Source organism: Osmerus mordax, chromosome 4, assembly GCF_038355195.1.
Source record: "Osmerus mordax isolate fOsmMor3 chromosome 4, fOsmMor3.pri, whole genome shotgun sequence".
NCBI lineage: Eukaryota > Metazoa > Chordata > Actinopteri > Osmeriformes > Osmeridae > Osmerus > Osmerus mordax.
The window spans coordinates 3,101,819-3,125,259 of NC_090053.1; the positions used below are offsets into that span (position 1 = coordinate 3,101,819).

The 23,441-nt window shown below is 49.0% G+C and overlaps 1 protein-coding gene across 1 annotated transcript in view; it reads right to left on the reverse strand.

The window, feature by feature from the left end:
• Nucleotides 1-23,441, reverse strand: part of pde3a (phosphodiesterase 3A, cGMP-inhibited) — a 57,941-nt gene that overhangs the window by 9,235 nt on the left and 25,265 nt on the right. The window contains exons 2-3 of the mRNA XM_067234630.1: nt 10,314-10,574; nt 7,299-7,456 (exon numbers count right to left, since the gene is read on the reverse strand). Of these exons, the coding sequence (XP_067090731.1) occupies nt 7,299-7,456; nt 10,314-10,574 (419 nt within the window). The remainder of the gene's footprint in view (nt 1-7,298; nt 7,457-10,313; nt 10,575-23,441) is intronic.

Consider the following 23,441-nt stretch of genomic DNA (forward strand, 5'->3'; position numbering starts at 1 on the left):
CTGTCTCTCTCTGTCTCTTCAGAGAACACCAATATGAACAGGAAAACTTTCAGAAATGCGTGTTGAAACGCACGCAATCAACATACGCGCAGACCCTTGAAAACAGAGTGCAAGCATTTGTTTGCCGTCTATAGTCTCTGGCAAGTCATTGAGAATAATACATTTCACAGCATCTATGTTTGATGTTTGTCTCATTGGCAGAGGTTGTCAAATGCTCTTTATAGGTGTCTTACTGGGCTGTCCATGCAGTAAACAGATCCTACAAAGATGCCAGAGGAAAATTACTCATTAAGACGCTTTACGAACGCGCTTATTAACAGACACAGAGGCTTTTCAACATAAACAAAAACAGAATAAACCAGAACCATTCTGTTGCATTCAACAACTTTAATGGACTAATTAAACATGTCTGTAACGGGTCTGGAATCCTTCTCCTTCCATATTAACCCTACGACTGAGTTTCGACAGACCATCACTGCGCTAATTCAACCGTTGTTCTGCAAATGGAAGTCGACGGCCAAGGAGTTGTTGTCACCTGTCAGTATGCTCGTCAATACATCCATACATCATCCAGCATGCCATCTTATTACTTTCTGTTTACTTGCTCAGCTTCAGAACAGCACTGAACACACCTGCTCCAAAAGCTCCCATCGTTCACGGAAAAAAGTATTCAGCTAATAAAAGTTATCTTGAGAGCATCAGCTGACAGCAGTCTGCCCAGCTGTTCTCCACCTCAGCCCTCTCATGTTCTCCTCCAGAACCGTTAGGCCCGTAGATGGTTCCAATTAAAATACCTCATCCCAAATGTAGTAGAACCTGCTAGCCAGTGCAGGAAACGCCCGCTGTTCAAGCGTGGTGTCACAGACGGCACAAAGGACTGCTGTGTGTCTATCTCGTTGGGATCAATTGGTTCTTGTGCCGTTTGGAACCGCACCCACCTCAAGCCCTTAATGAATCGTGGGTCCTTCAACAAAGAGCGTTGTGTTGTGTTAGCGTGGCCCAGTCAGGGCAGCATGTGTAATGCTTAGCAGGTGTGGAATATAAAATAAGTTTGATAGTCTGGCCGGGGGAACAGTACGTACATTATTGTCATGGAGGGCGGGGGGGGGGGGGGGGGAGAGGGGGGGGCACACGGCTAAAAAAAACTTTTGCTTTTAGTGAAAGTTGAAGAACTGGATGGTGGGCTGTTCTGCCCACTCAGTAGAAAGAGTGGAGGGGGGAAACCTGAGCCAGCAGTGACGTGGGTTCAGGAGCAAAACCCGCTCGGTTTCAAAGGGCCCGTCAGAACAAGGGCTTTCAGCTGGAGATCAAAACACACACACTTGACTTGAACTCTCCTCAACCCAAGGAAGGCGAGGCATTCCTGTGTATTATCATCCAGTACCCACCCGTGTACACGTTCCCCCCACACCAAGCAGGTTTGAAACAGTTGGTTTACGAGGTGTGTATATCTCTTTAAAAGCGTATGATAGGGTAATGGGAAGAGAAACATGTTCTTCTCTCACTCCCAGTCCTCTCGTACTCACACGCTCTCACTCCCAGTCCTCTCGTACTCACACGCTCTCACGCACAAGCTTTCTGGCATCCCGTCATACGCGTCTAAATCAGGGCCGTTATCCACACAGGAAATATAAATTGCTATGTTGTGTGTAAATTCTCACAAGTTCCCCAGTTTTGCTTATCTTTGCATGCAGTAAAGCAACTTTTGGCATCCCCTGCCCTGTTCTTAGCTGTAGTTTGCCCTAGTGTTTAACTCTAAAACACTCTGCAGGTTGCTAGATTACCATTGGTCGGGAGCCCAAACGAACAGAACCCCATGCCACGATAAACAGTGGGTACCATTACATTCTGCTTCCAGTAATAGGCCTATGCTGGGCCCAGATGTGGGGGGATAACAGCACCCGGGACGCTGGGACTTGGGGGTCGTTGCCGCTGCCTCCTGCCCGAGACCGCTCTGATAACCTGCCCGAGACTGCTCTGATAGCATGCCCCAGACCGCTGATAACCTGCCCGAGACAGCTCTGATAACCTGCCCGAGACTGCTCTGATAGCCTGCCCCAGACCGCTCTGATAGCCTGCCCCAGACCACTCTGATAGCCTGCCCCAGACCGCTCTGATAGCCTGCCCCAGACCGCTCTGATAGCCTGCCCCAGACCGCTCTCATAACCTGCCCCAGACCGCTCTGATAACCTGCCCGAGACCACTCTGATAACCTGCCCCAGACCGCTCTGATAACACGCCCCAGACCGCTCTTATAACACCCCCCAGACCGCTCTGATAACCTGCCCAGACCGCTCTGATAACCTGCCCCAGACCGCTCTGATAACCTGCCCCAGACCGCTCTGATAACCTGCCCCAGACCGCTCTGATAACCTGCCCCAGACCGCTCTGATAACACGCCCCAGACCGCTCTGATAACACGCCCCAGACCGCTCTGATAACCTGCCCCAGACCGCTCTGATAACCTGCCCCAGACCGCTCTGATAACCTGCCCCAGACCGCTCTGATAACACGCCCCAGACCGCTTTGATAACCTGCCCCAGACCGCTCTGATAACCTGCCCACAGCTAGCACCATCCCTCCTGCGTTCCTGTACGTCACCAAAAGCTGACATGATGGAAAATCCGAAAGTCCTAATTAAGATTCTGCAGATCGGACTGCCGCGCAATGGAAGCCATGTGTTGGTTACTTCCCTTCCCCCCCAACCGCTCTCTAAAGTCTGGCCTCTGCGCCCCTGAACCTGGGAGGCTAGCAGAGCAGAGACATCTGCGCAGCATGAGGACGTGTCACAGTGGTTATCAGTCTAGCATGAGTGTGTGTCACAGTGGTTATCAGTCTAGCATGAGTGTGTGTCACAGTGGTTATCAGTCTAGCATGAGTGTGTGTCACAGTGGTTATCAGTCTAGCATGAGGGTGTGTCACAGTGGTTATCAGTCTAGCATGAGTGTGTGTCACAGTGGTTATCAGTCTAGCATGAGGATGTGTCACAGTGGTTATCAGTCTGGCATTAAGGATGTGTCACAGTGGTTATCAGGTTAGCATGAGGATGTGTCACAGTGGTTATCTGCTCAGAGGGAGGATGTGACAGAGCGGTGATCACTTTAGGACCAGGGAGTGAGAGAGTGGTTCCAGGTTGCTCCAGGCTCCGCAGGACAGTGCTGCTCCCCAGAAGGACATTTCCCCCCCCACCCCCCCCCTCCCCCCCCCCCACCCCCCCGCCTCCCCCCCCCCATGTTCCCCCTCCCCGGACCCACCAAGCCAGTGTTTGGAGATCCCTGTTAGTCGTCCTGTCGAGACACGGCGCTCCCTCCCTCCCACACAACAGGGAAGAGGCCCAGGTGTTTGTTTACCGTCGAGTCGCCACATGCGAGTCAGACGTCGTCCGCGCGTGGCGCCGGGCCCCCTGGCGACGGCCCCCTGGCGACGGGCGGTCTGTGTACAGAACCTGCGCCGTGTGCTCACACTGACTGAGCGTGTTATGACATCACCACGGCCTGTGCAAACACAACCAAACACGACAGGGAAAGCCCGACAGTTCGTCTGTACAGAGGCACACTCGCAAAACAAAGAGGAAATGGACGAAAATACCTCAAAGCGTCTCTCAAACGCAGAGCGAGCACGGCGGCGGGGCCACAGTGAGCGGAGCCTCTCCCAGCGCCGGGCGTGTGTTGTGGCTAACCCATTAGGGCTTTTGTGTGCACTCTAACGTTGTGTGGACGCTACCTCAGCCAGCTCCATTAGCTCCAGTGGTAGGAGTTTTACCAGAGAGCCTGCTGCCCACAAACAGTGCAGAGCAGGTGAGCACTTTGGAGGATCCACCTGGCTGGGTGACAGACGGGCAGGAGCTCCTTAAGTGCTTTTACCAGGCGGCCTTTCCTCTCACCTGTGCCGATGAGATTCTGCAGGTGCTGCACTTCCTAAAAGGTGAGCAGTGAGTGCTTCATGCATACACAAATATGCCTGAAGTGTGCTTGCGTCTGCCCACGTTCGCACACACACACACACCCAGGTATGTGGGCGCACACACACACACACACAGGTACGTAGGCACACATGCACACACACGCAAACACGCACAAACATACACACAAGCCCACACAAATGCACACACCCCCCCTAACACCCCCATCTACCGTACAACAACGTAGTGTGTTTTCTTATGCCACACATGGCTGAGAAGGCTTTCTGTTATTCTAAACAATCAATAATTAACCCCAGGGGCCTCGGGGCACATTTCAACAGACTTTTATAAAGCTACACTTGCAAATAAAAACAGAGCCACGTTAACGTCAGCAACTCTGACACTCGTCCAGTCTTGCTCCCTCACCTCCCCTCCCCTCTCTCCCCTCCCCTCCCTCCCTCCCCTCCCCTCCCCTCCCTCCCCTCCCCTACCCGCACCACAGGCATTTCGGCTCTGACGTGCCTGGTGCATGCGATCCACCACAGCGGCCCTCGGCATGCCAGCCAGCATCTGTATTTACTGACAAACGCGAGCCTTCGTCAGAGAGGAGTTTCGTGTCCGTGTCATGAACGTGTGGTGGGGAAGAGAGATGATGGGAGGGGGGGGGGGGTGTAAGAATAATGCCCCCCCCCACCTCCCATTCCCCCTCTCTCCCCCTCCCCATCTCTATCCGTCGAGGTAAATATTTCAGAGGCGACGGAGACAACCGGCCGCATCAATTATCTTGAGTGCACATGCACACATCTGAAGCATGCGAGGATTTTCTCTCACACACGCCCGCCGGCACGCACTCATGCACACAGACACACACTCGCACACACGCACATGCTCACTCTTCGCTGGTCTATCAACTCATTCTTGACACACAGTCATAGTTTAAAGGAAACACGGTTCTAATTCCGAGAGCAACCAACAGTTAAAATAACCTGAAATGACAATAAGATTGTGACTGGGAAAACAGTATATGCGTATTCTTGGTGGGTACAACTTCTTGGATTTACTGGTGAGAGAAGAATATTTTCATGCCAACCAGTGTTTGATCCTGGCCATGTGTCCATCATTCAGCTTGTTACCTTATTGTACTTATCTGCAGCCTGTGGTACCCCTTACTACTCTGTCTCCAAAAGTCCTCTCCCACGGAAACAACAAAACACACACACACACAGGCTGACACCCATGCACACGCACACACACGTACTGTAAGCCTACACACAACCATACATTGCAGGGAGTCAGGTGGCTGAGCAGTGAGGGAATCGGGCTAGTAATCCGAAGGTTGCCAGTTCGATTCCCGGTCATGCCAACTGACGTTGTGTCCTTGGGCAAGGCACTTCACCCTGCTTGCCTCGGTGGGAATGTCCCTGTACTTACTGTAAGTCGCTCTGGATAATCGCCTGCTAAATGACTAAATGTAAATGTAAACCACTGTCTTTCAACAAACACCCACACATGACCACGTACACAAACACACACCCTACCTTCCTAAACAGCATTGTGATCCCCTGCAGGGGATCACAATGCTCCGTATGCCGCATGCCCCCCCCACACACACCCAGACTCAAGCCCTCCAACAGGAGACATCTGTGTGGTGCCTTTGGCATCACCACAGGACTAATGTGCACAGAGTGTCTTCCTAGTCTTAGTTATTCAGGTTAATGTGGTCCTCGCTGGGGGCCACATCGTGTCTGCAGTCCGCACGGTCCATTTCCCAGACTGCTGGGCCGTACTGTCCAGTCATGCTCACGTAACCGACATGACAGAGGATCCACTACTGAAACGGTAAACCCAGTGAACTCATCAGGAGTGGAAGCCTCTCTCTCTCTCTCCAGAACCTCGTGGTATTTAACGCTGCGTCGTGTCACGGGGGGAGGAATGGCGATTTAACAGAAGTAGGGCGTGCGAGGGGAGAGTGGGAGAAATAAAGAGAACTGGAGGGTAGACAATAGGGGTGGGGGGAAAATACGATTCACGTTTGAATCACGATTCAGTCTGCTAGCGATTCAGATCGATTCACAAATGTATGTGAACCGATTTTTTTATGTATTTTTGTATCTAAATATATATATATATATATATATATATTAGTGGTGGGCATGATTTTTTTTTAAATCTAGATTAATCTCACTGTAATCTTGGCGTTAATCTAGATTAAATGGCTCATTTGAATTCCGCCGAATGCATTCAGAATATGTGTGCTACCCAAATAATGACTAAAAGTAAGTCTTTGAGAACGGGTTTCTCAAGCCAGGTGGCGCATTAGACCAGGAGCTCATCTCCTGTTTCCAAAATGCATCACAAACTGCTTGAGTAAGCTGTTCTACTATGATAATTGGTGATGAAAATAAATTATGTTCAATAAGATGTATTTGTGTTTATTAACTGTTTATTAGATTAGTTTGCTTGGCTGATAGATTGGGAAGCTTCTTAAAAAAATACATTTTCCCTGAAGCAAACCAGGCGGCTTCATAGCTGCATCCATGTTAGCACGTCACGTTTGATGTGATAATTTCGATTCAAATCATGAGGTACCGAAGATTCCGACCCCTGGTAGACAATGAGAACAAGAACATGGGGGGGGGGGAAGGGGGGGGGGGTTGGGGGGGAGAGAAAGAGGGAAAATAAGTACGTAGAATAAGTAGAATAGAATGTAATGGAATGTAATGGATTCGCATAGTGCGCAGCCTGAAGTATAGGGAGTCAGGTGGATGAGCGGTTAGGGAATTGGGCTAGTCATCCGAAGGTTGCTGGTTCGATTCCCGGCAGTGAAAATGACGTTGTGTCCTTGGGCAAGGCACTTCACCCTACTTGCCTCGGGGAGAATGTCCCTGTACTTACTGTAAGTCGCTCTGGATAAGAGCGTCTGTTAAATGTAAATATGAAGTGTAATCTGGGTCCCAGTCTAGGTGCATTATAAGAAGGGTGAGACACGTCAGCTGAGCAGAGTTTTAAAAGAAATACGTTTTGCGATTTTTGTTGAAGCAGAACTTCCTGTTGTGATGACAAGTCACCAATGGTCCCATGACATCCATACATTGACCTGGTACCAGGTCGTGTCTGAAACGTAATGGGATCACGGTTTATCCAGTTCCTGTTGCCCTCAGAGACAGAGCAGCAGTGGAACCTATAACAACGTCCTTTCAGTCTAAAGAAATTCTCATATCGACCCCTCCAAGAAGAAAAAGAATACTTAAATCTAATTAAAATCTATTAAATTAGAATTTAATATATTTGCATAATATTGATCCTTTTCTACACTTTTCTTGTCAGCATATTTCAAGTCTAAGCTTGCTTGTGTTTGCCTGGGGTGGGTCCCAGGGTGCATGCTGTGGCTGCGTACCTGCAGGTGAGGGCTTCGTGGTAGGGCTTGATGCTGGCGCTGCGGTCTCTCCGCACAAGGCTAGGCTCCATGGTGGGCAGGCCCGTGGCAGAGGTGGTGGTGGTCCAGGTGGAGGAGATCCTCCTCAGCAGCGCCGGGTGGAGACTCTTCCTCAGACGCTGCACACACACACACACACACGAGTACACGCACACACATTCATACACACACATGGATGCACGCACACACACACGTAAAGATATACACACACACACACACAAACAAACATTTATGACACGGTTTTATCAGAAAATCTCATTATGGAGCAAATGATGCAACACCAGATTGGAGTGAGGAAATGTTTCACAATTGGCAGAGCAGCCTTTTTCCCTTCATACATAAAGATGAACGGTAAGCATCTGAACGCCTTCCACATGGGGGACACGGCAGGACAGTTGTGGCCGGGCTCCCAGGCTGCATGGATCTCTTCCATAGATTTAGGTGTGGCCTAAACTCCTCAGGATGAAACCATTCCAGGGATCTTCTTCCTCTCTCTCCTCCTCATCTCTCTCCCTCCCTTACTCTCTTTCCCTCCCTCTCTCCCTCCCTCCCTCTCTTTCTCTCTTTCTCTCTTTCTCTCTCTCTCTCTCTCTCTCTCTCTCTCTGCCTCTCTCTGCCTCTCTCCCTTTCTTTCTCTCTCCCTCCCTTTTCTATTCTCTCACTTACCCTCTCCTTACCTCTCTCTCCCTCTCTCTTCTCTCTCCCTCCCTCTCCCTCTCTCTCTCTCCCTCTCCCTCTCTCTCCCTCTCTCTCAGGGATTACCAGCGAGGTGTGCCACTGCGATGCTCCCATCTGCTGGGTGACACACAGCAGCTTGCCAGCGCAGCGCTGAGTGTGGTGAGCGCTCTCTGCATCCTGCAGGGTGACCCTCCTGCAGGGTGACCCTCCTGCAGGGTGACCCTCCTGCAGGGAGACCCTCCTGCAGGGTGACCCTCCTGCAGGGTGACCCTCCTGCAGGGAGACCCTCCTGCAGGGAGACCCTCCTGCAGGGTGACCCTCCTTCAGGGTGACCCTCCTGCAGGGAGACCCTCCTGCAGGGAGACCCTCCTGCAGGGTGACCCTCCTGCAGGGAGACCCTCCTGCAGGGTGACCCTCCTGCAGGGTGACCCTCCTGCAGGGAGACCCTCCTGCAGGGTGACCCTCCTGCAGGGTGACCCAGTAAAGCCAGGGAGTCCTGAAGGAGCCCATTCACAGCTGGGCCTGAGGTTCTGCGGCTGATGCACACACACACACCCACACTCCTGGCACACTCACGTACACACACACAAACCATGTGTGCAAGCATGCATATACCCTCTTCATGCACACACACACACACGTGTTGGTATGAAAGTAAAACCCCCCCAAACACACACACACACACACACATAAAGCATGGCTAAACCAGGTCGAAGCTGTGACACCCAAGTCCTACACGATTTGGATGATGGATAATCCACATTTAGATATAACGTTTTTATACTGAAAGCGGTTGTTTATTTGACAAAGACAGTTAAGCCAGGTTTTCAACGGCCGGCTAACGATGATGTGTTTCATATTGATGTTATTCATGTTGGTATTCCATCTGCCCAGAGCTTTCCTTTCCTGTGGCTCAGCAGAAAAATAAGACAACATGCAGCATGTTGGGAGAGAGAAGGGGGGGGGGGGGGGGGGGTGCGTGTTTCCCTTTAGAAAGCTCTAGAAAGCCATCAACATTCACCCACAGCGGATGTCAAACTTCTCAGGGAGGAAAAGCAAGCATAGAGCTTTCCATTACCCTCTCCCCGCCCAACACACACACACAACCGCACCCCCGTCCATTTCTCTCCTCAGGCACTTAGCATGGCGGCTAACTGCACTACCCCACACACACACACGGGCACTCCTCACTCCCACAACCGTAGAGGTGAGACCTAATGAGGCCTCTGCCGCACGGCGGGGGAACAATTTGTATTAGCTAGTTTTTTTTGTGTGCATCTCGTCGGGCTAAAAATAAATCCTGTCAGCCTTGGGACTGACTTGATGACAGGGAGAACCATCAGCCCTACCCCGAGAGAGAAAAGAGACATATGGAGAGAGATAGGCAGAGACAGAATCAGAGACTGATAGAGAGACAGAGAGAGAGAAAGGCAGAGACTGAGAGAGAGAGAGACAGAGAGAGACAGAGACAGAGAGAGGCAGAGACAGAGAGAGAGACAGAGAGAGACAGAGAGAGAGACAGCGACAGAGAGTGAGAGGCAGAGACAGAGAGAGACACAGAGACAGAGAGAGACACAGAGACAGAGAGAGGCAGAGACAGAGAGAGACAGAGAGAGACAGAGAGAGACAGAGACAGAGATGAGAAAACGGTGTACATCTCCATGAGAGGATGGCTCTGATATAAATGACTGGAGTGTCGTCAATGAGGAGGGGTGGAAGGGGAGGTTCCTGTCTGTAAATATACACTCTGCCGTCCTGTACGACTCTCTGAGGGCCTTGTTCACCTTCACGGCTGCCCTCATCACTCCTCCCTACTCTGCCGACACACACACACACACAGACACACAGACACGCACACTGTCTGCCTTTCCACATCTGTCTTGTTGACACAGCTGTGGATGTGAAAGAGAGAACAGTCCTGGAAGCATCAGACATACACTGCCTGTTTCTCCTCTCGCCTCTGAACCCAGTGAAAACATCCCTGTGTTCCGCAGTGGAAGACAGAGTGAGGGAGCGCTCGTTAGGCCACTAAGCCCTGAACGTGCGGGCGTGCGAGTGCGTGCTTGTGTGCGTACGTGGTGTGTGAGAGTGTGTTTTTATGTCACATGGTGGAAATGGAAGACATCGGTGGTAAAGCTCCCATAGTGTTGAATAATCACTGAGTACTCAGGACAGGTTCTTCACTTTGCAAAACACATGCTGAAAGTTAAGAACCATTCATTTTCTGTTCACACACTACCTACTGCCATCCTGGTCCCCCAACTTAAACTCCAAATCCCATCATGCATCAGTGCCTACCTTGGGGAAGGGGGTCTTCTCCCCCCTTTCGGGCCCCTCCTCAGAGTCGGAGCAGGTGTAGGCGTCGGCGAGGTTGAGCAGGGGAGCGAGGCGTGGCCGGTGCAGAGGCTGCAGGGTGAGCTGGGTGGTGAGCAGGCTGCTCACGGCCCTCAGCGACGTGCAGGTGTTGGCGGGGAGGGAGGGGTCCGCCAGCAGGTCTGAGATCAGCCCGTGGGCCTCGCCCATGACGGAGATGTCCACCGTCACGCTGGTGCCTGAGGACTGTAGGGGCGAGAGAGGCAGGGAGACAGGGGGAGAGAGAGAGAAGGAGGGAGAGAGGGATAGAGAGATGGAGGGGGAGAGAATGAGAGAGAGGAGAGAGATGGAGAGAAAGCGAGAGGACGTTGAGAGAATGAGGGAGGGATAGACAGGGAGAGAGAAGAGAGAGAGAGAGAGAGAGAGAGAGAGAGAGAGAGAGAGAGAGAGAGAGAGAGAGAGAGAGAGAGAGAGAGAGAGAGAGAGAGAGAGAGAGAAGGAAAAGAGGGAGAGAGAGAGAAGGAAAAGAGGGATAGAGAGAAGAGGAGGGAGAGAGAGAATGAGAGAGAAGGAGGGAAAGAGGGGGTGGGAGAAGAGGGAAAGAGAATTGAATGGCGATGTTAATGTAGATAATGCGAGGTGACGCTAATAGATGGATGGCACTGACAGGAACTCCGCCAGTTCTGGTTTGGCGGGTGGTCGGCACGGCGACAGAAAGCATATGCTGGCTTCGCCCGCGTCGGGAGATAAAGTGGTTAGCGGTGACATTCAGGTGACATTCAGGTGACTTCCCGTGGCGGTCATAAGTTTCTCCCACATTTTCACTCCAAGCCAGACGCAGTGTCCCTCGCTCTATAGTCTCACTCATTCTTTAGACTGACTATACTTCAACACTCACTTCTGAGGGTTCATGATGGGTCGTGTTTCAATAAGAGACAGTCAGTTGGCGTTATGATAGAGGTTGAAGAGCTAGCTTAAGATTCCCAAACAGTCAAAGTCTACACTACTGCTTTCAAAGATATACTAACTATTGTTGGAACATCCTAATGGTAATTCCTGGGTGATTCTAAACAATGCTCTTTGAGAACGCTTGTGCTTCCTCTTGTTATAGCAGTGCACAGAACCAGCCAAGATCAGATCACTATTCACCTGAAACAATAGCTGAAACAGTGACAGCTATAGTGATAGGTAAAAACTAAGTTGACATTAACCAGCCTATTATGGGATGTTATTGTAGTCTCTCGTGTAAACTACATAGGTGCTACTCTTTACCTTATATGTCTCCACTGAACCAACAGCACTTGTCAACGTCATCATCAACAGTAAATGTTTATAATCCAGACGGGGAGTGGATACAGTCGCACAGACGTATTTTAAACAGCTGTTGGACAGGCCATTTGTAACAGCAGGTTGCATGCAGTTAGAATCCCCCCCCAGTGCTCAGCTAAGACTTGTTGGGGATTTGACCTTTAACCTTCAGGTTTACCGCCAACCCCAAACTCTCATCTGCCCACCAGGCTTTGTTAAGACGCCACTGTGTGTTCAGGGACTTGATTTGAGGGGAAAATTGAGAAGTTCACAACGCCTTTTCTTGTGTCCCGCCGAAAGCGGTGACCACCATAGCTAAAAAAAACTGCCACTTATAACTGGAAGCACATTTATCTAATAAGCACTCTAGAGCTCTCCTCCTACTCTACCGAAAGAATGTTATCTGACTGCTAACCCGCAGACTGTCGTACTGTTTCCTCACGCTGCCAGGCACACAGAAATGCTGTTATTGTTAACACGGCTAGAATTTAGGGCCCTAACCGTATACTTTGCATCTGTTTTGGTTTGAAAACTAGATTATTTATCTCCTCTAGGGATTCTCTAGTGTCGTCTGGTGTTTAATGGTAGAAAGCACCTCATAAAAAGTTGTAGGTTTTACAGAGCTTTGACATTTTGCAATGTTTACATAAAAAAAAATAATGCTTTATGGTTCCGTATTATACTTCCGTGTCAAAGTATTCAGAGAAATGTTCAAAATATTTCTTCATGTGACCCCAGTCTTTGCACACCAGGATCCGGATGTTAACAGACCAAGCTTCACAGTGTGACAGTCATGACACCACGGTCTCAAACCACTGGAAGCCCAGAGAAGGACTGCCGAACAGATGATCTCCTCTCCTCTATCCTCCTCTCCTCGCCTCGCCTCTCCTCACCCTTCTCCTCCCCTCTGGCGCAGACGCCAAGGCTGAGAAGTAAACACGTCTCTCAGCTCATCTGCAACGTGATGTAGACGAGGGTTGTGGACGGAAGTGGGAGCGGGGAGATGGCTCCCAGAGAACAGCTGTTAGGACAGACCCAGCCCTGACCCTGAGGGGGGCGCCTCATCTCCAAACAAGCACAGACAAAACTCTCTCCCCCTCTCTCTCTCTCTCTCTGCCTCTGCCTCTCCCCCTCTCTCTCTCTCTCTCTCTCTCTCTCTCTCTCTCTCTCTCTCCCTCTCTCCCCCTCTCTCTCCCTCTCTCTCTCTCTCTCTCTCCCTCTCCCCCTCTCTCTCTCTCTCTTTCGCACAACAAGTCGCAACGCAAAATAAAACCTGCCTGTCACGGCGGGTAACACACACATACACACACGAGAATGATGCAAGGCCTCATCCCAGACGGCCGTGGACATGTGAAGCCAAATCCTCAGGATGGATACGTTGTTTTTGCACCGCAGACTCGCTAACGCCGACATAAGATGGAGGAAAAACAAAGTGTGGTGCAAGACTGGCTCCAGGTGCACTGGCAAGGGCGGGGATGTTTGCTGGGGGCCGCTCAGCAGAGGGCCAAGCGGCACTGGATCCCCCCCCCCCCACACGTTTCCTTGACAACCGAGAGGAACACTGACTTGGCCAGAGGCTTCATCTACCCTGTTCTGCTGTTGACCAATCCTCTAAGCTGTGGTCTTTGAACTGGTGTTCATGAACTTTATCTGTCACATGTCCGTAGTGGGTTCACCAACAACTCCACGAGCCAGAGAATGGAGGGTTTTGGGCCAACAGCTCACTGGTCACATGACAGATTAGCACCTAAAGACCAGTTCCCATAAACCAGTTCCCTGGTGAACGAAAACAACTCTAAGCCTTCACTTCTGTGGAGCAACATCCTTCACCACACACTTGCCCACTCCAGAAGTTGATTTTGATAATACTCACACAGACCACAACACCTAGCAACTGAAACAGCATGTTAATGTAGCTGTAATGGCTGCTTAACTGCATGTGTATCTGTCTGGTTCACACACAAACTCACATTTACATGTCCAGTACAATTACAAATGCACAGGCATATACTGTACGCACTGTATAGACAAACACTACTTGACAAAATGTAGGAATTTGCTGAACTGGGATATTTCAAAATGAAAGGCTCTGGAAAAGGCTTCATTGTTTTGGCAAGAATAATTTCATTTGCACAAAACCTCCTGGATGTTTTAAAACTCCTTTATTGTGAGGTCTTATATTTCAGCAGTACCGTTACTGTAATGGCACTGATTGTATCTGTCTGCAAAGATTAGTTCAAGAGGAGCCTGGGAGATGGTGTTCTCTGGTTAGAATAACAGGGCAGCAATACAGTGTGAATCACACTGGAACACTAAACTCTCCCTTCTCTCCTCTGTTACAACTGCTAAACCCAAACCAGCTTCTCTCTCTCTCTCTCTCTCTCTCTCTCCCCCTCTCTCCCTCTCTCCCTCTCTCTCTCTCTCTCAGTCATTTCCTTCCTCTGGCCGAGGCTGGATAGAGCCAGACCGCGCAAGTGGGATACAATTACATGCTATTCCATATTTTATTAAAAGGAGGAAAAACAAAACAAAACAAAAGAGTAACTGCCTCATTAAAGATTTACTGGGAAAGGTCGGCCCAATTGACCCCAAACATGCAGCCATCCCATCTTCTAGAAGCAAGGACTTTTGTTTTTCCTCTTCTCTGTTCTGAATCTCTGGATTCCAGCCTTTTGGCTGAGGAGAGGATGAGGGGGAGAGAGAGATAGAGAGAGATAGAGAGAGAGAGAGGGTGGAGAGACAGACACAGACTGAGAGAGAGAGAGAGAGAGAGAGAGAGAGAGAGAGAGAGAGAGAGAGAGAGAGAGAGAGAGAGAGAGAGAGAGAGAGAGAGAGGAGTCAGAGAGTGAGGATAGGAAGACATGAAGGACAGGAAGACAGCCTGTTATACATAGATATGTAGAGAGCAGATGTACACAGAGATGCAGTCTATTATAGATAGATATGTAGAGAGCAGATGTACACAGAGATGCAGTCTATTATAGATAGATATGTAGAGAGCAGATGTACACAGAGATGCAGTCTATTATAGATAGATATGTAGAGAGTAGATGTACACAGAGATGCAGTCTATTATAGATAGATATGTAGAGAGTAGATGTACACAGAGATGCAGTCTATTATAGATAGATATGTAGAGAGCAGATGTAAACAGAGATGCAGTCGGCACATCTACCTGCACTGTGACTTATGAGTGACACTGTGTTGTAGAGAGGCATTCATGATAGCAGTTGATCTTGAACAATACAGTACATTGTACATCCTGCAATAACACTTTGTCACAACTGTGACAGTGGGATACACACCTTTTAGACCAGATGAGTAATACTAATGTGTTCATTTAGCAGATGCTTTTTTTCCAAAGCAACACACAGCAAAGAGGAAATTTGAACCTGCAACATCTTCATCTACAGTCAAATGTTTTAACCACTCTGCTACCCTATTTTGACAATGTTGTCAGTGTTCATCTGATGGCAGAAGTCGTAACTTGTTCATGACTTCAGTATACCATGGAACTGGGTATTCCGCAAATTCCAACCTGTACATACTACGTAGTGATATCTGACCCCACAACCTGTCTTTTGTCCAACAAGCTCACCAAAAGTTCCAAAACCAATGTGTTCTCAAGTGGAGTATAAATATTTGAGTAGCTCTTTCCATACATGAGTTCTGTGTCGATCCTTAAGTTGAAACATCCACCACAAGCTTCAGAGAGGGAAAAGGTGTGGTTGGGAAAATGACCCCACTAATATGTTCTTGTTGGCAAATCCCCCCCCCCGCTCACACACACACACACACACCACCCCCCACCCCCATGACTAAACCTGTACACCTCTCCAAACGCAGTCTGAGACAGTCCCCACACCAGGCCATCACTCACCAAGCAAACTGGTCATCCTGCATCCACTCATGACAAACCGATATGAGATGCAGACAAAAAAATATGTCAATGAGCTTCGCCAGAATATACGTCCACTTTTGGCAAAACTGGTTTTGTCCTGCGTTACGCTGTGGAATAAATGTGTCATTTGGTTTGCTGGGAAAAGTAAACCTTGCAATGCAAGACTCATTAGTTCTGCCCAGCATCCCTGATTCTCTCCAAACCCCGGGCTTAGAGGTGGACCGTGCCAGTCGTGCAGACATTGGAACAGACACAACATCCATTCACTTGAGGATATCCTCCTGATTGGAACTATACAGGTCAGCACACTCACATAGGACCGAGCCAGAGCCAGAGGCTCTGTTTGTTCCTCAGCAACTCTGGAGATGTTGCCCCTTGGTTGTGTTCAGTAGCTGTCCAATACATCGTGCTCTCCCACCAACCCACACACACACACACACACACACACACACACACGGTACCATGTGCACACACAAGCACAGAGAGAACAGAAACTTGCACTGTGGCGTTCCAGCATGTTGATGGGTCTCTTCCAGCCCTCACTGGCGTTGCCTTGACCTGGTGTGTTAAAACGTGGTTTACTGCCCCATCTCACACCCCTGTCCTTCATCTCACACAGCGGGGAAAAAGACCTTGGTCAGAGTGACGTGTGAACCTGTCATAAACCCTCGGCTTCCAGAGGTTTATTAGAGGTGGCTATTTTTGGGCCATATAATTACATAATGTGTGTGTGTGTGTGGGTGACAAAAGGATAAATTTGTGCTTTATCACACAGTGTCTCCTACTCTGATTGTCTCTCTCTCTCTCTCTCTCTCTCTCTCTCTCTCTCTCTCTCTCTCTCTCTTCTCTCTCTCTCTCTCTCTCTCTCTCTCTCTCTCTCTCTCTCTCCTCTCTCTCTGCCTCTCTCTCTGCCTCTCTCTCTGCCTCTCTCTCTCTCTGCCTCTCTCTCTCTCTGCCTCTCTCTCTCTGCCTCTCTCTTTCTGCCTCTCTCTTTCTGCCTCTCTCTCTCTGCCTCTCTCTCTCTGCCTCCCTCTTTCTGCCTCTCTCTCTCTGCCTCCCTCTCTCTCTCTCCCTCCGACCATCAAAGAGCACTGACCTGGGACCCCCGGGAGCCTCTCCTCTGGTCCCATTCTGAGTAAGGAAGCATCTGTTGGGAGACAGAGGGAGAAGGCCGGGATTCAAACCCATGTTGGGACATATTCAACAGTGACGCGTGTCAACGCGTTGACCCACAGTCTCATTTTACAGACATCTTCCCTGTTCCCAGCCCGAGGAAACGTCCTCCCAGGCAGCGATCTCCACGGCGACGAACAAAAGGTCTTGAGGCAGGGAAGAAACAAGGCACAGGAGGTGGCTTCATAACGGCTTTAAGGGCTGATCTGTTTTTCACTTTTCATTAAGCGCGGTTTTTCTAATTCAATTTCACAGTCAGGTTTGGTTGACTTGAGCTCCTGTCACAGTCTAATGGGTTAGAGTAGGCCGAGGACCTTTATGTTCTGTCATCTCCACCCTCCGTGGCCTCGTAAAGCCATTTTCCACTTGACTCGGGAGTCAGCCTGGCGCGTCACCCAGAGCCCGCGTCGCCGTCCTCCCCCATCGCCATGACGCTGCGGAAAGCGGCAGTCGTTTTGTCATCGGAAGGGCTTCACCCTAGGAGCACCTCCCCCCCCCCCCCCCCTCCCCCCCCATCCCTCGCCTCAACGCGGAGACATACCGCGACTGTGCACAAAGGGGGAGTGCCGGTGGGAGAGCTGTATGATCGCGATAAAATGCTGGGTTTGTTTACAATGCGTGCGTGTGTTGCGGGGTGTCGTAGAGTGAAAACATGAGATCTTGGCTTGTGGTGTCGTCAGATATACAGTAGTACTGCTGTGCTGGCCTCGTGGTTTCCCACAGTGCAACAGCGTTGTAAACAAAGCATGGCATGGACTTCCTGTGGCCCTGTCAGGAGGTTAAGGGGTGTTATAAGAAGCCCTAAATCAGACTGGACTTGTTAGCCTCTGTGTGCTAAAGTTAAAATACTCCCTCTGATTCAGAGAGAATGCAAAGACATTTGGTCTGACCGGTTCACAAACAACTAGATCTTCATCCACACATTCAAAGAGATGGAACAGCTGCAAATTACTCAACGGACGTTTAGTCAGAAGTGAAAGCACTCAAATTTAATATCTGAGGTGTTTCCCCTTGTTCACTAGCAGCTATCATACACACTTTTAATCATACAAAATATTAGAAGGCTCCATCAAGTGTCCGCTCTCTCATGCATTCTAATGACCACACTTTTTCCGCCTGAAATGAAGTCAACAAGCGTTCAGCTGTGTTAAAGGTTGACCGTATAAACATGTAAGTGACCGGAGGGGGGGGGGGGGGGGGGGGGGGGGGGGGGGGGGGGGGGGGAGGTGAGGGGAGGGGGGGGGGGGGGGAGGGAGGGGGGTATTGGCCAGCCGGTTAGGATGTTTGTCTTTTCCTCATTACTGGCCTGGTGAAAGGCTTTGGTGTGCGGGCAAGAGTCGACAGCCAGGCAGGGGGCTCCTCTGTGGCCATGATCCTCCTCCATTAGAAGCTTCTAGCATCAGTAGGCTCTCCATGAGCAACACATAAACAGGCCTTCAGCCTTACATAACCCAACCTCTCATCTCCCGGCTGCGAGTGGCAGCCCCAGACCACGCACAGCTTCTACAGCCTCCTCTTTGATCCGTGCTAAACAAAAAAGAAAGAAAAGACCAACATTCCCTAAGGAATGAAAGGACAGCATTAAACATGAGCCCCGCTTAAAGCTCCCTATTAAAGGGTGACTTTTTAGGCCACTGCAGGCGGCGACTTCTCTTAGACGCATATGATTATTGATAAACAAACGCGTGCAACGGTTGCTAGCAGAGCTAACATTTACGTTGTCTAGACCGTTTCAAACCGTCGCCGTCAGTATAATAAACCCTGCCTCTGCTCCAGCGGAGAGATCACGATAAGAACGAGAGAACGGAGTTTTAGGCTAACAACGGCATATCCAGATAGAGTAGAAGCAAGAGGTACATATGCTTCACTGCAGGGAAGACTTGAAATCAACATTACATTCTGCCGTGACTCAATTAGCTGAATCAATACACTGTCCATCCATCAACAGATGCTGAATATCCTAATGTTTCAGTTGTTCAGCTCCATTCAAGATATCAACGGTGAAAAGAGAAGCCATCGCAAGGTTCTGCTGAAAACAATCCGAAGACAGGGCCTATATTTTGACAGAAGAGGTAAAACCGCACATGAATGATTTCTTAGAAATCTCAAGGTTGATCATGGCTGCACTCAGGCACCAGGAGACGGTTCTCCTCTGCAGAAGGACAAAAAAAGTCTTGTTTTTGTGTTCAATTTCTAGCGCACCTACCGAGAAAAATAACAACTTCGACCAAGCTATGGCCTTTGTTTTCCCCCTCTGTTAGATTCATTAGGCGCTCACATCATTCAGGAGCAGCCAGTACCTGCAATGCTTTTCCACCATTTCCAGCAAGAGATTTGATTTATGAGGATCCAAAATGAGTCCACTGGAGAAAAATCGTTTTCTTGTCTTTGGAGGAGGAAGTAGACAAAATACTTGTCTTTCAATCAGGGAGCTAGCTACCAGAACAACACGACACACTCAATAAGACAGGAGGCAATTTTATGTGGCTCCAGCTACATTGTGAAATAATTTTCTAGCATATTTATTGTTTCATTACGATCCTGAGTAATATTTCGGTTGGTGAACTGTGCGGTTGGAGCCATTTTGGAAGGTCAGGTACGTGTCTAAAGAGCCTGTGCCAAGACTCTGAAGAAAAGGCAGCTCCAGAATTAATGGAACAGTTAGAGTTAGGGTTAGGCTAACCCTAACCCTAGAAGATAGATAATGAGAGATGGCTCGTTCTCTGGCCTGTTAGACATTTAGTCATTTAGCAGACGCTCTTATCCAGAGCGACTGACAGTAAGTACAGGGACATTCCCTCTGAGGCAAGTAGGGTGAAGTGCCTTGCCCAAGGACACAACGTCATTTTTGCACAGCCAGGAATCGAACTGGCAACCTTCTGATTACTAGCCAGATTCTCTAACCACTCAGCCACCTGACAGCCACCATTTAACTTGATTGTGTGGAGCCTCTTTCATCCATCCTTACCCGAACATCTATTAGAACCTTGTCCCACTATGGCTGGGTCACTCTTACCAACTCCATTTTGTTACGCAAGCCTTTCTAACAGCGTGTGCCAAGGAGAACGGAAACGGGACGAATATAGCCTCGCGCTAGATTACTGATAGTTGTGTTTTATAATCCCTCAGTCATGAGCAGAAGCATTTTTTTTATTTTATCATTCTCTCTGTCCCTCTATCCTGTCTCTCTTTCATTTCCCCTCCCCCCCTTCCTCCCTCTCTCCTCCATTTTGCCTGCATCCAGTTTTGGTCGTCTTATTTTATCATTCTCTCTGTCCCTCTATCCTGTCTCTCTTTCATTTCCCCTCCCCCCCTTCCTCCCTCTCTCCTCCATTTTGCCTGCATCCAGTTTTGGTCGTCATTAGTGGCTTCATATCAGTGGAGTTAAAATCTGTCTGTTTGGATCATCAGGAGACATGCCACCACAACGAGCTGACTGACTGGAGAAGGGCTGCACACAGAGGAGCGAACTTTCCGCACTTCAGCCAGAAAGAAGTGGCCCTATCTTGTGTCTGTGTGTGTGTGTGTTTGGGAGAGGGGTGCAGGGGTGCAGAGTGGGAGGAGGGATGGCCGGTTCTGATGTTGTTAGTTGGATTCTAATTAAGCCCATGTCGGAGAGCTGGGAGGTCGATCTTAGGGCTTTCCAATCAACTCTACCCAAGGCTTTTGGCAGCCATCTCTAAGTCTAATTAATCAGACTAGGCTCAGTATTATGGTGTACAAACATACACAAACACACACACACACAGAGACACACACACACACTGTATCATTCCACAAAGATACAGGGCAGATACAGGGCTGTGTCCTGCTCATTGTAAATACATATAAAATTAGTACTTGCTGTTTGTCACATATCAGACAGTAGAACTAGTTCCTAGTCACACCTCTGTCAACCTGTCATGGCCTGTCAACTTTCGTGACAACATTTGATTTGTGTCACTTCCCACAATGCCTTGCTCCCTGGTGCTGTTGAAAGACACCAACCTACTTGGTTCTCAGCACCACACACATCACAGCCCCATTGTCAACTTGTTATGCCATACTTATGAATAATTATGTTATAAAAAAAAAAAATAGAATAGAAGTATGCAGTGGCATAACGACATCTCTGACGTTGATAACAAACCAAACCGTTTCAAAATCGTTTGAAAATTTTGCAAGTTATGGTAATTTAAAAAGTACATTTAGCATCAACACAATGTTATGGGTGAGCGAGTTGACTGTAGCAAGATGGCCGCCACGTGCGGACGTTCGACTGGCAACGCGGACGAGACATCTACCCTTTATATTTATCTACGGTTGCAATGACATGTTTTACCTGCAGGTGGCAATCTTCCCATGATTAGAGCCACATGTGCAGCAACCTTGGGCATACCACACCTCTGGTTACATCACCCACGTCAGAGGGGCAAGCATGACACCACTGCACCTTCTGCTCTGCCCCTGTGCTGTTCACCGAGAGCTAATCCTTTTGGTCCCTCTGGGCTTCCATACACTATGCAAAACCTACGATTGGGTCTTTTTACACACAATTTGCATGCCATATTCCAGAAGAGGAACTTTTAAAGAGAAGACTACATCCATAAAATATCAAAGAGTTTTGGAGAACTGTACAGCAGTGTGTTGAAATAAGTCAAAATAATGAGGGAGAAAGTAGGGAATGGTACTGTATTCTAGTGACAGCTTAAGTTTGTCTCCTTCTCATGATGGATTTGAATTGCGGCATGCGGAAACGCCCATAACGAATGTGATTTGAGAGAAGAACTCGCACTTCTGCAAATTGTTCAAAGCAGTATTGATGTGGATGCTTATTGTCTATAAGGGCCTGGAGAGAAGGAATAACTAAACATAAAATAACTGGTGAGACGCATATTGAGAGGGACAAGCTGAATATCTTGTGTGCCTGTCAGACCAACATCTCTTCCTTCACATCACTCTATAGAATCAAAGAAAAAATCCAAGACAGTCCGAGAATGTGAGAAAAATGTAAATTCTGTTGCGAGTTGTATACTCTGCTTGGCCTAGGGGCACTGAAAGCAACACTTAGCGGTACATTACTTCGTGTGATACCTGCAAATTTGTATTTTCTCTGCAGGTTGTATTCGAGATCCTGCTGTACCAATGCCTGGCAATAGATGACACCCACGCGATTGTTTGCTAACGCGATTATGATATGACAAGGTTTTTGCTGCACTGTACTATGTAATATTATATATATATTTTTTTTTTTTTTTTATTGCACCGTAGTTGAGATGTTTTATTGTACACCAAGCCTGGTAGCTGAGATGTGGTTACTTTGCAACATGCCAGGTAAATATAGACCGTTCGTTTACTCTGACCACCGAAAAACTGTGAAAACTATGCTTTCCTGATACTCAAACTTCTGCTGGACTTTCCACACTCACTTCCTTGTATAGCCCTTTGGATCAAAGTGTCTGCTAAAGAAAACAGGGAAATGCAATGTAAATGTGCTGTGCAGTGTCTTGGAGGCTAAGTGGAAAGGCAGGACCCAGACCCCAGACCCGGGGTCTGGGTCCAGGTGACCGAGGGGACCACGCCCCTCCCTTCCTGTGCTAGAGCGTCAGCCAGGCATCTCGGGAGGATGCCTGTTAAGGTCTGCTTGAGAGCCTTCTGATTCATGCTGGCTAATGTTTTACAGGTGTTACCGTGGGGGCTAGTCTGTGTGGGTCATTTGCGTCATCGCTGGAGGGAACCATCGAGGTGAGCTGCCAAAGAGAAGAGGCCGTGTGGAGGGAAGACGAACACACTTTTGCACACACACACACACACACACATACAGACACACATATACACACACACGCACATGTATAGATGCTCATATTTAACAATACATCCACACATAAATGCATACGTAATCCCACACATATAAATGCACATATTTAAACACACACCGCCACTCAGCTTCACAGTATCTACGATACGATTGGCCCTAGTCCTCTCACTCGTCTGAAGCGCAGCCAATCACACTTGCCGGTTGTGCATTTCCTGTGAGCAGAGGCTGATCCGAAAACAGGACCTTAGCCCAGCTCCAGAGAGGCCTCTGTTCTTCCAGAGCCAGATCAGGCGTCCTCTCTGCTTGGCACAGTGCGGGCGCTGGGTGTCAGTGGCATGGCCTCTCACATCCCACAACTGCTGACCTCGAAAGGTTCCACCAGGCTCGGCTGTTATTCGACAGTGACGCGTGTCAACGCGTTGACCCCCAGTTTCATTTTACAGACAGCTTGTATGTCAATGAGGGTAGAATTTAGATGACAAGAACCAGGAAGCACTATTTAAAAACTAGGCTTTATAATAACTACATAAATAAATAAAAGAAAATTTAGGATTTTGAATTTAGGATATTTGATTCTCGGAAACCTCAAGAGTACAATCTTTGGGAGACGATAGGTCCAGAGATGTCTCCGGGCTCCCGCCCACCAGCGCTGCAGAGGCCCGGGAGCTGGCCGCCCACCTCTGGATAACGTGGCTGCTTCAGATCCATTAGTGTATAATGGGTCAGTCAGGCTTGCTGGAGGAGCCATGGAGAGCCCATCAGGCAACAGAGCTCTCTCTTGTTTGTTTGTTTTACGAGCCGGCGCGGTTCACTCTGTGAAGGTGCCAACGGGATCTGTGTGTGTGTGTGTGTGTGTGTGTTTTCAGAGGCAAATCAAACGTCTAGATTAACAATGCCCCACTCGTTTCTAGCCAATAGCACTTGTTTAAAATGT